At 34.9% G+C, this 19,776-nt stretch overlaps 1 protein-coding gene across 1 annotated transcript; it reads right to left on the bottom strand.

Moving 5' to 3' along the window:
* Positions 1–7,328: 7,328 nt before the first annotated feature.
* Smp_142120 (achaete-scute transcription factor-related) lies at positions 7,329–8,516 on the bottom strand (the record flags this gene model as incomplete). Its single annotated transcript, XM_018791699.1, has 1 exon — positions 7,329–8,516. One exon carries the CDS (start codon positions 8,514–8,516, stop codon positions 7,329–7,331), a length of 1,188 nt encoding a protein of 395 aa, XP_018645118.1.
* Positions 8,517–19,776: the final 11,260 nt, after the last annotated feature.

The following is a 19,776-nucleotide window of genomic DNA, read 5'->3' on the forward strand; positions in this document are numbered from 1 at the left end:
CGGGATTCGAACCCAGGACCTACCAGTTTTTTTCGAATCCCGCGAGAGTGGGTTCGTGGATGCGCACTGCTGAGGAGTCCCATAATAGGACGAAACGGCCGTCCAGTGCTTCCAGGTTTTCCATGGTGGTCTAGCTTCAATTGACTCATGATCTCAACTCTATGAATAATGGATATATTTATATCAACCTTATAGAAGTGAATTACATTTAATAACGTCTCATATTAACTATGCCTAATGACTATAAATTCAAAGATTCTAGATAAAATGATTGATATTAACGAAGTATTATTATCAGAAGGGGGATCTATGGAGATTGTGGTAATTTTAATAGTTAAACTCATGACTCGATATAAGCTTGAGAACCATTGAAAACCTAAAAGAACTAGAAGACCGTCTCGTCCTAGTATGGTAATCTTCAACAGTGCGCATCCATGTAAAGCCATGATCAATGGGGTCCAATCCATATTGGGTGTGATACAATTATCCACCTTAGATAATGGATGAGGGGTTGAACATGATCATGGATTGATTGAAGTTAGATACTAACACTGTTGAATGGCAACTTAGTAGTCTACAGGTTAAGAGTCCACACGTGAGACCGAAGGTCCTGAGTTCGAGTCCAAGATGTAGGATTGTGGATGCGCACTGCTCACGAGTTCCATACTAGGACGAAACGACCATCCAGTGCTTCCAGGTTTTCAATGTATATAGATTCACCTGGTATTGTTTATTTGAAACTTCCCATTGATGTTTAGGACTGCAATTGATCAGTCTCTTATTGGTATATGTACATACTGTGCGTATTGCCTCGATATAGCCTTAATTCACAAGCATTATAAGACGAGTATAGTATATAGTTAATGGATTCTTTCTAATGTTCATCTTATCTGATATCATACATGTATTATGTTAGTTAAATTTTACTTTCATATACATAAATTTTTCTCCTTTTCTCTCTCACACACATACACTCTTGTTTTCGATTATGAGGTGACTGTTGCATTATGAATTGAAAATTCTGTAAAGCTATTTAAAAGTGATATCTATCAGTTTATCACTTAACTCGTATAGCCTATCTAAATAATATATTTATGGTTTTATATGAGAACTCCTTTTTATTGAGAAATAATTTTAGGTCTATATTTTACTTGGCAGCAAAATCCGACTTAAGGTCTCCTCGCGGTGCTGCTGGATAGTAAGGGCAACCTTGCTAGCCAAATTAGACAGTCGATGGAGATTGGACTAATCACCCACTCTGTTGTAGCCTTGATTAACCCAGGGCTCACTTAACTGCTTCGGGCCACCCTATGTGTATGCTTATGTATAAGAACTGCAGAAGTCATTGAGTCCTATGTAATTCATGTATGTAGGTATATGCAAAGGGTATGCGCGTGGTGACTTAAAAATGGAAACATTAACTGAAATATTGTTTGCCCTATGTGTTATAAAGTCAGCTGCCTAATCTGTCAGGTGCAAAGCATAATAAAAAGATATGGTAGCAAATACTAGGGAGAGGCGACCAACAACCTCCTCTGAGAGAATGCTTGTGCATATATGTGTCGAGAAGTACTGAGTTGGTAGCCATAGGTTAAACGATATTCACGTAACATGTAAGACACAGTCTTTTGTAGCAAATACGCTTCTAAGAGAGTAATGAACGTCTACCCTCTTCAGTTGGTGAATATACCTATATGTATGCTATGAGATGCATAGGAAAAACCTGTATGTTACCGGTGTGCATGCAACGTATATTTACTCACTGGGTAGGTATACTTGCATATATACCAAGAAATATTTGGATGAAAGTCTGTATGTTACCCAATATTCATGTAGACTATACCTATCCAGGGTAAGTAAAAACTTCAAAAAAATCATTTACTTGCTCTTCTTACGATACCGAGGTACGCACAAAGACCTGTGGGATGGAGATTCCCCACAAAATCACATCCACACGGTGGGTTTGTGAGCCTTGAAAAACACGGAATCCATTCTAGAGGGACCTATATAGACTCTCCAGGAGAAGGCTTTACCAAGTAATCTGGCTGGAACACTTACAGTTTATTGATACATTAAAATATTAAACAGTAAATTACATTAGGATGTTCGTTCCTTTCAATTCATTAATAAATATCATCAGAATTATTAGTCGTTATTATTCAAAGACTATATTTTACTAAGTCGTCTTTAGAAACGTCAAGTTGCAACAGTTCGAAACTACGTCTTTCCACAAAAACAAAGATCTCAAACATATGATTAATATTACTAACCGACCCAAGTTAGCCATTCATCGAAAAGCAGGAAGTGCTAGACAACGATTTCGTCCTAGTATGAGAAACTTCAATAATGGGCATCTACAGCCCTACCACAAGGGGTCGGACCCATTAGCATTTAACCTCCAGATCACTGACCTGGGATCTACTGGTGTAAATACCTAACTCCAGTCAACTTATGATATTGTATGACAATTTTTCATCGTCTTCTGTAAGCAACTCCCTCAGATCCAACGCCTTCAAACTCTACTGACCGCGAATTCTAACTCGAACTTCGGAAATTTCCTCTTGAAGCTAGTCACTAGTGATCATATGATGATTATCGTGATCGCGGTCTGTGGAGACTAAATTTTATTGATATCATGAAACAACCTGACGTAGACGTATATATGTTTCGACGATAGATCTCCATCATATCAAAAGACCAATATATTTTGCCAATGCTTGTCAGGCTTAAAGTCCTTCAAATGGCTGAGGCAGTAGCTATCAGGATGAGGAAACTGGAGCTATGCGTACAGAAGAAATATCTCCAACCCTTGCTCCTCCCTTGGCCAACCACAAGGCCAATTAACCAATAGTAATCTTAATACTTAATGTTCCCTTGATAATTCTTCTACTATCTTATAATTGAAAATTAGTTACTGTCTGAATTAAGATGGTATTATAAGAAATCTAATGAATCTCTTTTAGTAGTATCACTTCATATTGGATTTATCATCGCTTTGAAAACCATTCGTAATCGATGGGAAGAACATAGGATTTATAGTGAATAAAAACATGTGTTTCTGATAGATTTTTCATTGAATATTTCATCTGAATATGCTTCATCTTTAATTAAATCCAGAAACTTGTTCATGATTTATACAAAAAAATATATTGATTCGAATGTTTTCACGAGTTATTAGTAACGTCCATCATTCACTACTCAACAACAGCCTACTGTAGAAACGAAGAAATAAGCTTCCAAATGACGAGATAACTAGTAAAAGGCATTTGAAGTGAATACGGCATAAATTACAGAAATCATCAAACTGCATCACGAGACAAGTACTAACTTGGAATCCTGAAGGGAAACGCGAAAGAGGAAGGCTAAAGAACACACTACATTGGGAATTGGAAGCAGACATGAAAAGGATGAATATCAACTGGAAAGGACTATCCAGGACAGAGTTGGTTGAAGAATGTTGGTGGATGGCCTACACTCCTTGACGAGGGGTAACAGACGTAAGTAAGTAGATAATCATTCATTATCTATTATAATAAGAACTCAATATATCTGCTATCATATCATTTCATTTATTTCAAATATATATTGTTAAGTTTAAATAATAAATCTTTATACATTTTTAAAACAAATTTTCACCTCCCCTCCCCTTACCCCCCAATTTTTTTCAATTTCAACCTTAATAATTGATGGATCAATATTTTTTTGGCAATGTATTATTTTATGAAAAAAAACTAAAAAAAACAAAACAAAAGTGGTGCCAAACACCTAATTGAATAATTTAAAATAAAACAAAAAAAAAGAGAGGAGAAGGAAACAAAGAAAAAAATTAAGAGAACAACATAAAAAAGAAAAAAATCTATATTTTATACTTTTTACAAAGTAAAAAAAGTTTTTTGTCTTGAATTTTTTTTTTAAAGATTCATCTTTTTTTTAAATAAGTAGTAGATAAAATGGAAGAAAAAAAAAAGAGATTGAATCTAATTTAGCTTCCCATTTTTAATGTTTCTCAATTAATCAAGTTGTTTGATAATAATAAGAAAAAAAGAAGGAGGGATGGGGTGGTAATCATTTCTAACTTAATTTTCATTTGGTTCCCATTTGTTCATATCCCTAGGAATATGAATCTATCATCATTCGTCAATGATCTTGTTATTAGTTTGAATGAGTCGTTGTATTTCTAAGGTTAATCATTATTTTTGAATGTGTTAACCAACCAATTGTAAGGTGAACCCATTAGATTTGTCTTAATACCTATATTAAAAACACAATAAAAACAATAATAGGATAATAAACATTGATACGTTTTAAACAAGAAAAGAAGAATAGTAATATATCCATAAAGAAGGATTCATGATATTGTATTATTAAATCAGTGCTGTAAACTCTTATCTGATTCTACAATGACTGATTTTCAGAATGGAATTCATTAGTCGATCTAAGCTAGGCCAACACTGAAAACCTGAAAGAGTTGGATGGTCGTTTTTTCGCAGTATGGAACTCCTCAGTAGTGAGCACCCACGATCCAACATGTGGGACTCGAAACTCAGGAACTTTGGTCACACGTGCGATCTCTTAATATGTAGACCACTAAGTTGGTATTCAACGGTGTTAGTGTCTAACTTCGGTCAATCCATGACCTTGTTCAACCTCTCAAGGGGATAGCTGTATCATACCCGACATGGATCGGACCCCACTGGTCACGGTTTCTCAGTGGAGCCTCAGGAAATTCATGTCAAAGCTAGTAAATAATGAGCACATCATTATTATTCGCATGGGGACTATTGAATTCAATTGTGAAAATACTACAATCTCCACAAATTTTCATACTGATAATGAATCATCTATTAATGCTAACCAAGTTTTGGTGAGTATTTGTAATTTCCTATTGTCAATAATCATGACTTCTATTGATCAATCGCTGTTCTCATACATGAGTTATATTGTAATCATGTATAAGAACAATGGAAAATTACAAAATCATCATCAGTATTTTCATATTCGTTGAATAGCTTAATGAATATATGGAACCAGTAGTATAGTAGATAACATATTAAATGTTTGATACCAAATGTATTTGGATTAAAGTTTCAATGGGTACATTCAACTGATAGATCTCTATTAGAACGAATAGTACATCCTGTATTCTATTACTCGCTACATATCAACTATACTACAATATCATTGTTCTAACTATACTAAAAATTAAATTTCTGTATATAAATATTGTCAATCAGAATTCGGAAAATTTAATGTTGGTTTAAATCACAGATGGTAATCAACTTTATCTCTCTTTATTTCATCCATAAAGAAGACAAGATGGACATTCCTTACTTGTACACTCTTCAATAATAATAATAATAGTAATGATAATAATAGTACCCGCATTATCTTCCGTCTGCTTTAAATTTGTCTGTAGGTGTTACGTAATTAAAGTTTATCTTAAGAGATAAGAGATTTTTCACACCAGTATACAATGACCATTTTTCTTTATGGTAACTTTTATATTATTGAAGATTAATGTCAGTTAACTTTATGAATTAATTAATGATCTTATATAGTTGAAATCATGAGTCAATTGAAGCTAGACCACCATGGAAAACCTGGAAGCCCTGGACGGTCGTTTCGTCCTATTGTGGGAATCTTCAGCCAGGTCTGTTGAGAGATATCAACTCACTGAAGACATTGGTGAATAGTTGCTCAACTTCGTGGATCGGTTGAAGTTAAACATTAACAAAGTTGGATGCCAACTCAGTGGTCTAGAGCTTAAGCGGTCGCGCGCGAGTGATAGGTCCTGAGTACGAATCTCGCGAGGTGGGATCGTGGATGTGCACTGCTGAGGAGTCCCACAATAGGGCGAAACAGCCGTCCAGTGCTTCCAGAACCCTTAACTAACACAAATGAATAGAATGTAGGACTGATTCTTGACATACATCCCATACTACTATTTATTACAGTGTAGCCTGACGATGGTTTAGCTAATATTGACTCATGATTTCAACTGAGAAAATGCAACAATCCCTACAAATCCCCATTCTGATAATGTTAGTTAGACTATCAGTGAAAATATGGAATACTGTGTTGTTCTAGTATGGGACTCCTCAGCAGTGCTCATCCATGACCTCGCATCCGGGAACTAAACCCAGAACCCTTTAGCTTCATGCACAAATGCTTAAAACCAAGACCAATGAACTCATTTCATCAGTCCATGATATTTTATAATAATCTTCCATTGCTTTCTGTTAGTACCTATCTCACATTCCATTTTTTGATTGAACTCCATTGGTCACAGATTACAATTTTTCGTTAGTAGTTTAACTAAGATCAGTTCGTGGTTCAAAAACCATGGGAATTTCATAATCTCTACAAAACCTTATGCTGTTAAATTTATCACTAGTTCATATCCATTCCTATATTAAATTATTAATTATTTTCATCACATCAGACAGTTCATTTTTCTACTAACCTAATATTTACCACATAAATTACCATAGATAGTCGACACGTGACCAACATGGGAACAATAATCCATAGTTTCATTTAAAGACATCAATATGGGAATTGAAAAAAAAATCAAAAAATAGGTGTGAAATCTGTTAGATTAGAGTTCTTAAAAAAATATGAGAAGATAAAAATTCGAAAACTCAGATCTTTGTACTTGTTCTCTCCCTCCCTCCCCACTCTCTCACTGTTGTCAAGATGATAGAGGGAACTATGTGTATAAAATTCGAAGAAAAACAAATGATTTAAGCTATAAAAATAACACCTCTCATTTGTAACTAAATACAATTCAATAAGTACATATGTAAGGGAAACAATAGGGAAACTTATATTAATATTCACTTAGTATTGTTTGTTTGAATCTTCCCATCGATGTGTTAGGACTGCAACTGGTCAGTCTCTAATTGGCATATGTGCATACTGTGCGTATTGCCTCAATATAGCTTTAATTCACAAGCATTATAAGCAAAGATGAATAGTGACTAGCAGTGGAATCCAGGACGCGCGTTTCGTCCTATTTGGGACCCGTCAGCTGGATGTACCTACATCTCACAGTTGATGTTCACTCTGGGACTCGAACCCAGTACCTTTTGCTTCAAACACTATCGCGTTATCCACTCGGCCACTAAGTCCTGATAGCCACTTGCTTGTGCAATGGGGTGAAGTTTAAATTCATTTAGTATTATTTGTTCGAATCTTCCCATCGAGTCCCAAATAGGACGAAACGCGCGTCCTGGATTCCACTACTAGTCATATTAATAGATTGCATGATTCATAAAATTATAACTTACCTTTTATTTAACTTAATCATTAATAAATAGATTTAATATTCAAGTTCCATTTAGTTTAGACATATAATTATCATCATTTAATAACCATTGAAGATGAGAAACATTGTTTAATACTGATTGATTTTTAGATGTTGAATCAGATGAATTACTGACCAATGGATTTGAGAAAGATGATACTGATGTTGTTGGCATACATCCAACATTATACCATGTTGGTAAGGCATAATGATTACTAATTTTTGATAAGAATTCAAGTTGAGATTTAGAGCTATCATAACCGGAGTCGCTTGAAAATTCAGTGAATGATGAACTAGTATTAGATAATAGATGTGTTACAGGTCTTTCATCTTGTCCAATAGGATTTATCATATTATATGGAGTTGAGTTAATTATTGGTGTCGATGTTATTTCCTTAATATCATTGTGATGATGATTATTATTATTAAAATTATTAGTATGACTATTAGTATTAATGTTTTGATCCCAATGAGTCGGAAATATCGGTGACAAGTATAATTGATTTACTGATCTTCTTTCTTGAATAGATATGTTTCCATATGGTGACATAACCTTCTCGAAAGATGACCAGGAGGCCTCTGATCTTGCTTCATTGCGATTGATTTCAAATAGTCCAGCTGATTTTGGTAGTGATGACGATATAAATGAGTTGGTTTGTTTAATCTTATTATTTATACATGTTGTACTTTCATTGGTAAAATCCGTTGACTGATTCATTTGTGATGATGACGATGAAGAACATGAATTTTCCTGTCCATGTAATACTTTATCCAAATGTTCAATATACCATATTGCTTTTTTTAAAGTTGAAATTTTACTTAACTGTTCACCTGAACGACATGGAACTACAGCTCGAAGACGATCAAAACCCATATTCAATAATTTAACACGATTTCTTTCTCTTTCATTACGTCGAGTTATATTCATTGAATCGGTATTTCCATAAGATGATGATGATGATGCAGAACATGTTTTTAATTTTTTATTAAGAGGTCTATCAAGTTTAATGGGACATTCAGTTTCCATCCTGGTATATGTATTCGATAAATTTGCTAGAGGTTTACGATACTTTTGATTATTCCATTTACTTACTGATTTATTCCAGTTTTGTGGATTGATATTCTCAATGGATTGTGGTTGGGCACATATTTTGTTGTAAGTTCTTTTAATGTTACCAAATTGTGGTTGACTTTCAGAGATCGGAATCATTTTCTTCTTCTTTTTTTAGATCAGATGTATAAAACAAAATATTACGTGGACAGTATTCAACAAATATCAGCTGGGAATTATTTTAAATACAATCGCGTCAAAAAGCAAGTTCAGAGACCTGATCATTTTTGAGTAAGTTCCCCCTTTTATACCATAATTTAATCAACCCCCTCCTCCCCAATAAACCGTTACATTTTTCTTATAATATTTGGAGAATTTAATATACAATAACATAAAAAGACGCGTGTCAATGCTTTCACAGACCAAAATCTCACAATTTCATTGGCTATTCAAAATAATATAAATAGCACGTGGCAGATCGCTCGTGAGTTTATTTTAACCAATCAGCGTACTTTAAATAGTTAACCAATCAAAATACAAGAAATAAAATGATAGGTAAAATATTTCCGTTGAAGATTTTTCATTTAATGGAAAGTGTGTAATTGACATTATTTTAGATAATAATTGTAAGTGAAAAGATTAAAATTACACCTTTAGAGGGACTGTTGAATTTCATAGCTTACTTAATGATCTGAAATTGGATAGACAACCAGTGAAAACTAGAAAGCAATCAACAGCTGTTTTGTTCCAATTTGAGAATTATTTACAACTCACCCCATGTGATCGAACCTAAGATCTTCAGAGCTTGAGGCAACTGCTTAAACTTCCGGCGACTTAATCGTGGATGGACACGATTGAGAAACCTCATACTAGGATGAAAATATTGTCCAGTGCTTACTAGTTTTCAACTTGTGTTTATCCACAGTTGGTCCGTGATATTAACTATTAAAATTTTAAAATAACTAGTCAAATTCTGAACTACTGGTTCGTGACCCAATTCGACCTATTTTGTTGCAAGATTATATTACAAACAAAAAAATAAGTTTATAAATTTTCAAACAGCACAGTATTTCGTCATTCGTATTGATTGCATGAATCTTCCCATTGACGTTTAGATCTGCAACAGATCGGTCTATTATTGACATATGTGCATCCTATGCGGATTACCTCGATAGCGCGTAAAGTCACAAACATTCTAAGCAAAGATGGATGGCGGGTAATAGTCGAACTCAGGACTCGCGTTTCTTCTTATTTGGGGCTCGTCAGCTGTATGTACCTGCACCCTAGAGTTGGTGTTCACTCCAGGACTCGAACCCAGTACCGTTGGCTTCAAATGCCATTATGTCATCCACTTAGCTACTGAATCCTGATAACCACTAGTTACCACTAGTTTGTGCAATCGAATGAAGTTCAATTCGTTTTTGTATTGGTTGCTTGAACATTATTTTGAATCTAGTTTCATACTAAACGCAATGCTCTGTATATATATATATATATATATAAGGCGAATTGCTTGAAAGATATACATCATTTGAAGATTTTTTTGTGATATTTTTACTGGATTGTCCAGATTCAGTCATTTTACACAAGTTTTTGTAATAGATAGACTGTGGCTAGTAGTGGGATAAAAGACACATGTTCACCATAAATGGAACTCATTACTTGAATGTACCTGCATTCCAGTGTTAATATTTGCATTAATATTGATTCGCTAAATGGGAATAGTAGTGAACTGACGACTGTTTATGTTATATCCCCCGGTGAATTACGAATGGTAACTTTTAGGTCTATTTATGGATCAATGTAATATGCCTATTTCCTATTGTACAATTATTACGTAACTGAACTATTCATATTCGTATTTCTCTTATCATTAGCTTTATTTTGACCTTTGACTTATTATCATACGATCCTTGAGTTATAATCAGTTTATTGATTACTTTGGTTTGTATAAAAACCCAGTGTGTTTGTAAATAATGATTCATACCACTGAGGCTGTTATTGGTGTTTTGGACTTAACTGGCTGGGCTAAGCAGGTCGCAGGGCCGATACGTACTCTAGACTGTTCGTACGGTTTCGTGTCACTGTTCCAGTCGATAATTCGCTGCTCTCTAATTGGCGGTTTCATCAAGCCACACATCAACTAATCATCCACTCGGTCACAAGATATAACAGTTTAACAAAATATTCACCTGATTTCCTTGATAATAATAATAGTAAACATGATCAGTAGAAAATATAGCTACTCCATTGACCAGTCAAATGGATTAGTTGAATTGATGTTTAGAATTCGACTTATTCATCTCTGAGTAGAATACGTCAAATTACATAGTAGTCACAGATATCTAATTATTATACCATAACCTCGTAGATTAAAAGTCCAGTGACATCATGTAATTTTGGAAAGTTACTATTCACTTGTTCAATGTATTCTGTGTGTTTCTGTCTATCAGCACTGGTTCTACACAGGATTACTCATCCATGATATCAAGATAGAATCTGTTCATACTACTGTATCATAGTAAGGCATGAAATTTTACCTCGTAGTTAGTTCACGTTCTTCATTGAAACCCATAGAATATTCAGTTTACTAGGGTCATATAAATATTTATATGTGCTGTTTAGTCAAAATAATCGACTAGAAGAGGGTTTGAATTAGAACCATGTGCGCACTTGAATTTTTATATACAGAAAGGATATGTCCGATCCCTTAATTTTCTAGTTTAGTATTGCTAACTGCTATTTTATTCCTCACCTAAATATTCATCAAGTAAATAATTATCTGAGTAGGATGGTGGTTTGCAATGGAATCCACATGTTGTATATTACAAATGAGACTGATTAATTGCAGTCTAAAATGTCAGTGTCAAGATTAAAACAACCAATATCAAAGAATTAGCCAATTATCGTTTACATTTTTTCTATAAAGTGCAGTGTGTTGGCAATAAGGTTGATAAAGCCACATCGGAGAAGTTCATTGGCTCTTCTGTAAAGAAGACTGACAGTTTTTGAGGCACATAAACCCATCACGTGGATATGTTTTGTTGGGGAAATCGTTGAGAACCCCTGTGTCTTGGCTCATGGACCTCTCATCTGGGACCAGTATACGTTATAAATATACCGGTAACAGGTTTTCACCCATGGAATTCATATGCGTACTGGCCTTTTGGGAGGGTTGATGGTCATTACTCACTTCATTCACATTCGCTATATCTTGAGGGTTACATGCATACCAGAGGTACATAAGCTTGTGCTAATGCACATCCCAATATATATATATATATATATATATATATATATATATAAGCATAAGCGCTCTGAAGAGAGATCTGATTGTCAACATTCCCTTCATTAATATTTGTTACACCTAATTTTGGTTTGGACAGACCTATTTTGAATTTGGATAGGCCTCGTTTTTTGACAGAGGGCAAACTGTTTACTCGATCTCATACCAGGCGAGCCTGGTGCTTACTATTTGGACAAATATATACAAGCTACATAAGCCGAGACTCTTGCAACCAGTATATACAAGCATACATAAACAACAACCCTTTACAAATTTAGTACATAGAAGTGTGGGTCTTCCAATAGTATAGATTACGGCTTAATAGTGAATTAATCCAATATCTGTCTACCGCCCAAGTTAGCTTATGAGTTTTCTCCTATGATCCAGCAGTACCCCAGGTTGGCCTAGGGTCGAATAGTGCGGCCAGATGGACAGGGCACTATTGGACACGTTGGCGCTGTTTCACTGTGGATGCTGCCGACTAGATTGGCTAGTGTCTGCCTCCATGGTGAAGTGGACGGACTCAGCCCACTAACCAGTTCAAATTACCTTGGTGGTGGAATACTATCGACTGCACCGAACAACGTCTATAAAAAAGTGCTTCTGATTACCCTTAAAAATATTGCGCAACTTATGTCCAATGGTTGAAAACCATTGATAATTTTGTTCAGTAAAATGACATGGCAGCTCAAAAAACGCTTAATTCTGAGGATCATCAAATGAAATGAATGTATATGTGTTCATGTATATGAGGGACAGTGTTCCATATAAAAGAAGGAAGGAAATCAAGTAGACAATCTATTTAATATAACCATGTGGTCATAAGAAGTCATGCATGATTTTCTAACAAAATAACAATTCCTAATATTTATATCGGAACAATGAATGAAATCTTGTTAATATGAGTAAATGGAACAATGTAGTGTAGTGGTTTAGTTTTTATGTGATCGGATCTGATTACTAGTTGGTTGAATGGTGAGTGGATATTTAATGTTGATAATGGTGATGATGATGATGAGATGAATGAATGAATGAATGGAATTTCCAGTAATGATCAAAGTAGAAGTTGGAGAGGTAGAGAGAAACAATGTCATCACTAGTATTGTGATAATGATATTCGTAATAATGATAATCATAACAGCATAAACAAGAAATTCAATAAAGCGAATAGACATGAATGCGTGAAATAAATGAATGAATGAATGTTGGATAATGGAATGATGATCTTCCATCTGTTACACAATTTCTACTCATTATTCGTAGATCGTGTGAATTACTGATTTGGCCTGAAGGGGTTTCGAATCAATAATATTGTAATTAAAATAAGCAAGTAGTCTGTCGATCATCACAGTGATCTTGAGATCACAATTTCCTTGATATTTTGTAGGTGTGTGTGTATGTGTGTGAGTGTGTGAGTGAGTAGGTGGTGTTGGGGGATGTAGTAGTTTGACTTTAATGAGCAATGTGTACACTGATTTGCATGTACGTGTGATCATGTGAAGTCTGAATGGATGAATGTGATGCAAAGAGTACAGGAGATCACAATTACCTCCCTCCATATGTTCAATAAAACAATTTCATTGTTCATAGAACACATACATCCGTTCAATTAATTTCTCCAACTCCTACTACCGTTGCTCTTTCAATTCCCCCTTACTCCCCCACTCACTCTCTCTCTTTCTCCTTATCTCTCTGTCTCCACTCTGAAAACATTCTGCTGATTAATTAAATTGACTCACACAAGCGATATGCATAATGGTGAACAATAAGTGAGAATATGTTGACAGATGGATAGTGTAAATGATATTTACTCTATGAATGTATATAGAATCATTTCAAGGAAATGGGATGTCAGGAAATGTAATTTATTGGGGAGTTGATAGAATAGAATGCACGAACAGAGTACAGAGATTATCGATGGAATTCCACTTTAAAGAAAACTGCAAACTGTATTCATATGAAATGTGATTGTTTTACTAATGGTAAATCACCTATTCATTGGATATGCATACTTGGATGTACACACGCGACTGACATTTGTGAGATAATATCTTGTGTCGAGTTTTATTTTGTCAAGTCAATGATGGACGTGAGAATAAATGTGTTCCTGTAATTACTGGAAGATAATCAGAGTAAATTGATTTCCAGTGTAAAGTACAGATATGATTTGGAGAAGCATGACGAAATATGATGATGATGTATCTGGTGGTAGTAAAATGTGTAGTAGTGGTAGAAGATGGAGTGAGTCAGTATTAGTATTAGTATTAGTAGTAGTAGTAGTCATACTAGTAGTAGTGGTAGTAATGGTAGTGTCAGTTGCGCGAAAACACCATTGGTAGTTTCACACTGCAATTCGAATACACCTGTGAGCACCAGATAACTCTGGATTTCAGGTATCACATTGACTACTTCTCCAATGAAATCGTTGAACACTTTACAGAGGCATAACACACATGTGTTGTTTAGTTGGACAAAATTGTTGCACAAGTGATTGTAGGTGCTTGCAATGTGGGGCGAAATTAGTTTCTAGTCGTAATTCCCATAGAATTTTGATTGGTCCTATCAAGTATCTCCAACTTCACTTAGCACAACATGAAGTCTAGTTTCAAAGACGGAACTTGTTATCGCATAGAATTCGTGGACGATACAAAATAATGACATTGTAATTCAGTTGCGAAGATATAAACAATCGAGATGGTGTAGCGTTTATAATTCACTCTTGACATGGAAGCTATTCAACGACATTTGTCAGTAATGGTAATAATATTCGTTATGGGGATACTTATCACCATTATCATTCACATTACCCTATTATTGCAATCATGTCATGTACACGTAATAATGTTGATTGACTTCCTAACTGAACGAATTATCATTTACACAATGATATTTCAATGTGTGTGTGTGTATGGAACTATTTTGAAAGGAAGAATACTTAGTTTAAACAAAACGAGTGATGTACAAACGATGAAGTTTTCTCATTTCCTTATTCTTACCATTAGTATGAGTAGTCTTATTATTATTATTATGATTATCATTGCCCATCAATAATGCTAATCAAACTGATTGTAGCTAGTTTCAATGAACCATGTTATCTAACTGACAAGTTAAATGATATTGGCAACTATCAATGGTTCAAATTAATGTCATTGATAAACTGTTTAGTGTATATTGTGTGATGAATCAATGAGTAACCTGTTTCACTGATCTATCTATTTTCTAGTAACAAGCCTAGTAAATCATTACTCCTATTATATTGTATTGTGTATGTGTTGGATGGTGTGGGGGGTGGGTTTTGGTGGAATGAGTTGGGTGTGTGTGTGTAAGTGAATTTATTTGATAGAGAAGTTGATTGAATTAGCATAATTTACTAATGTGCATAGTTGATTAGTATGAGATTTGATCGGATTGAATTGAGTTGGGAAGAGAATGGAACACTCTCTGATCTCTGACTTGTTTGTTTTGTGTATAGACTGATTGTATTCCATTTATTTCTACCTTATTTATTCAGTTGACCCTCCAACACCACTTATCTCGTTTACGGGAAACGAAAATGTGGGTGCAGCTGAGCATGTGTTATTTGTCACTGGGATAATATTGAAAGTCAATAATTGATAGAAATGATATTTGTACAATGTATGAATTGGTTGTAAGAAGAAGTTTTACATTTTGTAATGAAGAACTATTGTCGATACAATCATTGAACAACACTTCATTGATATAAACTACAATGTAAGTAATTGACGAGAGTTTATTAGTGTATCGATCATTCACTCGAATACAATGTAATATTTGATAATATGAGTAGTATGAAACTGTAGAAACTGTGGTGACTGTTTCGAGAGTTGATCTTAGTTCTGACTGACAGTAGAATCGTCTATCTACAATACGAAGCATGTAAGACGATCCATGTTGGACATGTATACATTTGTTAGTCGATTTATCCGTGTGAGATGTTTGTGGTTTGCAGTCATAACGACATGTATATGAGACTAACACTGTGCTTCCCATACACAAACTGTCAAAAACATAACACCACAATGAATGATAATAGTTGAAATCATGAGTCAATTGAAGCTAGACTACCATGGAAAACCTGGAAACAATGGACGACCGTTTCGTCCTATTAGGGGACTCCTCAGCAGTGTGCACCCACGATCCCGCACTCTCGAGATTGGAACCCAGGACCTACCAGTCTCTCTCCAGAGCACTTGACCGATAAACCACTGAGCCGAAATCCAACGGTGTTAATGTCTAACTTCAAACACTCAGAACATAGATTATCTGTTCGATCGATTCACGTCAACTAACTAAAACACTTTCTTAATCTAGCAATATCCCCAATGCATACCTTCTTCTCTCCACAATTGTTTAATGAAGTATAATGGTGAGAAAGGGAATTGGATTAGTTTTCAGTGAAGTCATTCAAAGTCAACTTGTCAACTTTTATACTATATATTCGATTTACGGATAACTGTGTGAATGAAAATATATTCGGTTTATGTGATTATATTTGAGTATATGAGCGATTAGAGATTGGAATTATGACTTTGACTGAACATATGTGCAATTTCCCATTAATATCTCATTCATGTCTCACAACGGAATTCTTATATTAATGTGTCAGTGTCTGTCAATGTGTTTGTTTGTGTGTGTGTCAGTGTCTGTCAATGTGTTTGTTTGTGTGTGTGTGAATGTCTATATGAGTTAGTGAGTGAGTGAGTGAGTGAGTGAGTTTCAGAGAGGATGGATAACAAGTGAGGGTGAAAATTCATTTGAATTATTTATTATTCGAATCAAATACATCGATTAGACTAGATCTCATTATCTTAAAATGACCATATGGTCAGTCCTAAATTCACATTATCCTTTCTTCTTCTATCCTACCCATTCCTCCTTCCTCCTTCGTCAATCACTCACTCACCCACACTGAGTGTGCAGTCAGATGGGTGGAAGTGACCACGATCACACTCTCCACACATGCAATATAATGATAATGGGAAATGTTAACCGGGCTCATATTCTCATGCTCATCATTACCTACGCAATTATTAGGGAGAATGTGAAACTTGTGATTGACTACGTATGTTAGTTTGACTACTATGATTGTTGTTACCCCAGTTTATGCCACATTTCTACTACCCCTCCTCATCCTACTCCTCACTCTATCATCGACATTCTCTACAACTACATGCATTCTCGAGGGATTATGGATAATCAAGTGATTTTCTTAATAAAGTGTATGTGTTAATGAACATAAACGGAGTTGCATGTTTTCCCGAATCCCTACACACACTGAAACAACTAGTCGCAGACAATAATAATAATAACAACAACATCCATGTTATCAGGATGAACTGATTTAATGCTTTTATAATGAATTTGAGGTTGTTGCCACATGAATTAGAAGTTAGTGGTGGTGGTGTTGATCAGAATGACAATGAGAGTTTTGACGCTAAACAGCCTCGCTCAAACGACACCATACTAACGAATGGTATTATTATTATTATTGTTATTATTATTATTATTACTAATACAATGGTCAATGTTAATCTGATAGAAATTGAATATTCGATAACCAAGTGATTAAATTGATATTCATCTTCACAGTCAGACAAATAAATCTCAGTCCATTCTTGGCAAGAAACAGAGTAACAGAATCCGTACACCTACACATTCACACAACCACACTGAACACAGAGCACAGAACACGAAGCACATGAACATGCACAATCTTTTAATTTCTCAGAATAAACATTGGAATTATTGTTTTTATTACGATTAAAGATAAACACCTAGACGAGGGAAATAACAGTGATTCGTCGTTTGATTATGACATATTAGTCAATTTGAATAAACATTTGACCAGTGTGATGATGTATTGAGATGGAGGTTGAGATTAAGAATCTTGATTGTTAGATGGGGGGTTCATTTAGTTTATATTGCTGAGTGGCGAGTCAAATCTATTAAGCTGAAAATAAGAGTTCACATTTAGATTCGAACAAATGACTAATGTACTTATGTATCGATATGTCATGTCGGATTGGTGTGATTGACAAATTCGGAGCGTTGTATTTGGAAAATATATTAGAGTTGTCTGATTACTTTGTGATGGGAATTAGTGCGTGAAGACCATTTCCATTTTGGTATCGTAGTTTCTTTGACAGTGCAAAGTCGTACATGGAGGACAGCTCATAGATGCATTTCCAGTAATGACCGGATTCAGACCGGACTGTCTACTCTTCCTCTTCCTCTTTCTTCTAGTGATTGACTGGATTATGAAGACTTCAACATCTGACCGGAAGTACGGAATACAATAGACATGTCAGAAGGAAAGAGGAAAAGACGAAGGCCAAAGAACTCATTACGCTGTGAAAAAGAAGCAGATATCAAAGGGATAAATGTTAACTGGAAAGAACTGGAAAGGATTTCTCAGGACAGGGTTGGATGGAGAATGCTGGTGTGTGGCATATGCTCCTCCACAAGGGGTAACAGGCGTAGGTAAGTAAGCTTCTTTCAGAATCATATTCCTTCAGAAATATTCAGCTTTCGTTTGTTCCATTCATCAGAGTGCAAAAGTGGATCGAGTGAATGAATTCAAATTGCACTCAAAACATGAAACATTTTTTCTCGGATACTCTAGAGAAACACAACGTCACGCGTATGATTAAATTATTTACAATGAGAAAATCAGATTGTTTGTTATTTAGAACGAATGGAGATCTGTTTCGTTAACATCAACTCGAATGACACGCCAAATCAAATCTACTTAAGGTGCCGAAATCTCAGTCACAATGGAATTTGGAATGTAGTCTACCAACAAATGTGATGTTAATTTCTACACCAATGAATGAAGTCATCACACTTTGAATGTTTGATTGAATTGTGAGATAATTTATTGGGTTGATTGGAGCCTATACACTTGATTCATCACCCATTGTTCTTATTAGTTCACAACATATACAAGTGAATTACTTAATATCACTCAATTACTGAATCAAACTATCTCTGTTTTCAAGCACACTATACTGTTATATGACAGACAATAAACAAACTTACAACAATGTTATTAATCACTTGACACTAGAAAATTTCTATCAGATGATCTACCTACCTACCTACCTTCAATTTACACTGTAGTGATTGGTGTTAGTTTGATGTTTTTGAGAAGAGCATGATATTTATGATTAGTCTGACTAATCATGATCAGATTCATCACAACAATGGTCATTTCACTTTGTTTCAATGAGGAAGGTTCAAACTGTCTGTCGAGATTTGTATTCTGTGTTTCCGACATTCCATGTAATCAATGAAGTACGACCTGAGAATATGTAACTACATGTAGTGTACGCTACAATGCATATTCACTAATCTTTTCGAACCAGTGATTTTGAGTAAACATGTGTAAACATAACTTCTATCTAAGTGTGAATCATATTTCGCTTACTGTTATTATCACTAATGCTGCTACTAGCACAACTCCTCCTCCTCCTCCTTTTACTACTACTAATACTACTCCCGTGGGAACCAGTTCCAAACAAATCTCACCTAATCTATTCCTCTCTCACGTCAGTAATGTTTGACGAAATTAAATGCACATGGTACCGTTGCAACCATAGTTTCACTTTTAGTCCACTCGTGTGACTCACAAATTTGTCCATTCAACAAATGTATCATGTATGATATTCCATGTGATTTTACTCTTCCACAATCATTTCAATGGTCGTTTGAACAAATTCGGTGATTTGATGATTTTGTTAATAATCCAGTTAATAATCTTTTCATGTTTTCTATAAACAACGGTTACAGTCAGAAGAATGAGAATAACAATGACGGGATTTCTACTTGTTTAGTGTCAGTGTGTGTGTGTGTGGTGGGCTGGGTGTTTGTGAGTGAGTGAGTGAGTGAGTGTGTACATAGAACATAGAAACTGATGTGTAACTTCTATGTAACAATAGAAAATATTATTGGTGTTTATTTGGTAACTACTGTTTAATAAAATTGAAAACCACTTGACAGAGAATGATGTAAATGAGACAACAGAAATAGGATACTTGAGTCCTACTAGAAAAATATTGTTCATAGTAGTAGAAAATAGAGGTTAGGAAGGGATAATAAAAATCGATTAATACT

This window comes from Schistosoma mansoni (assembly GCF_000237925.1).
Source record: "Schistosoma mansoni, WGS project CABG00000000 data, chromosome 1 unplaced supercontig 0094, strain Puerto Rico, whole genome shotgun sequence".
Lineage (NCBI taxonomy): Eukaryota > Metazoa > Platyhelminthes > Trematoda > Strigeidida > Schistosomatidae > Schistosoma > Schistosoma mansoni.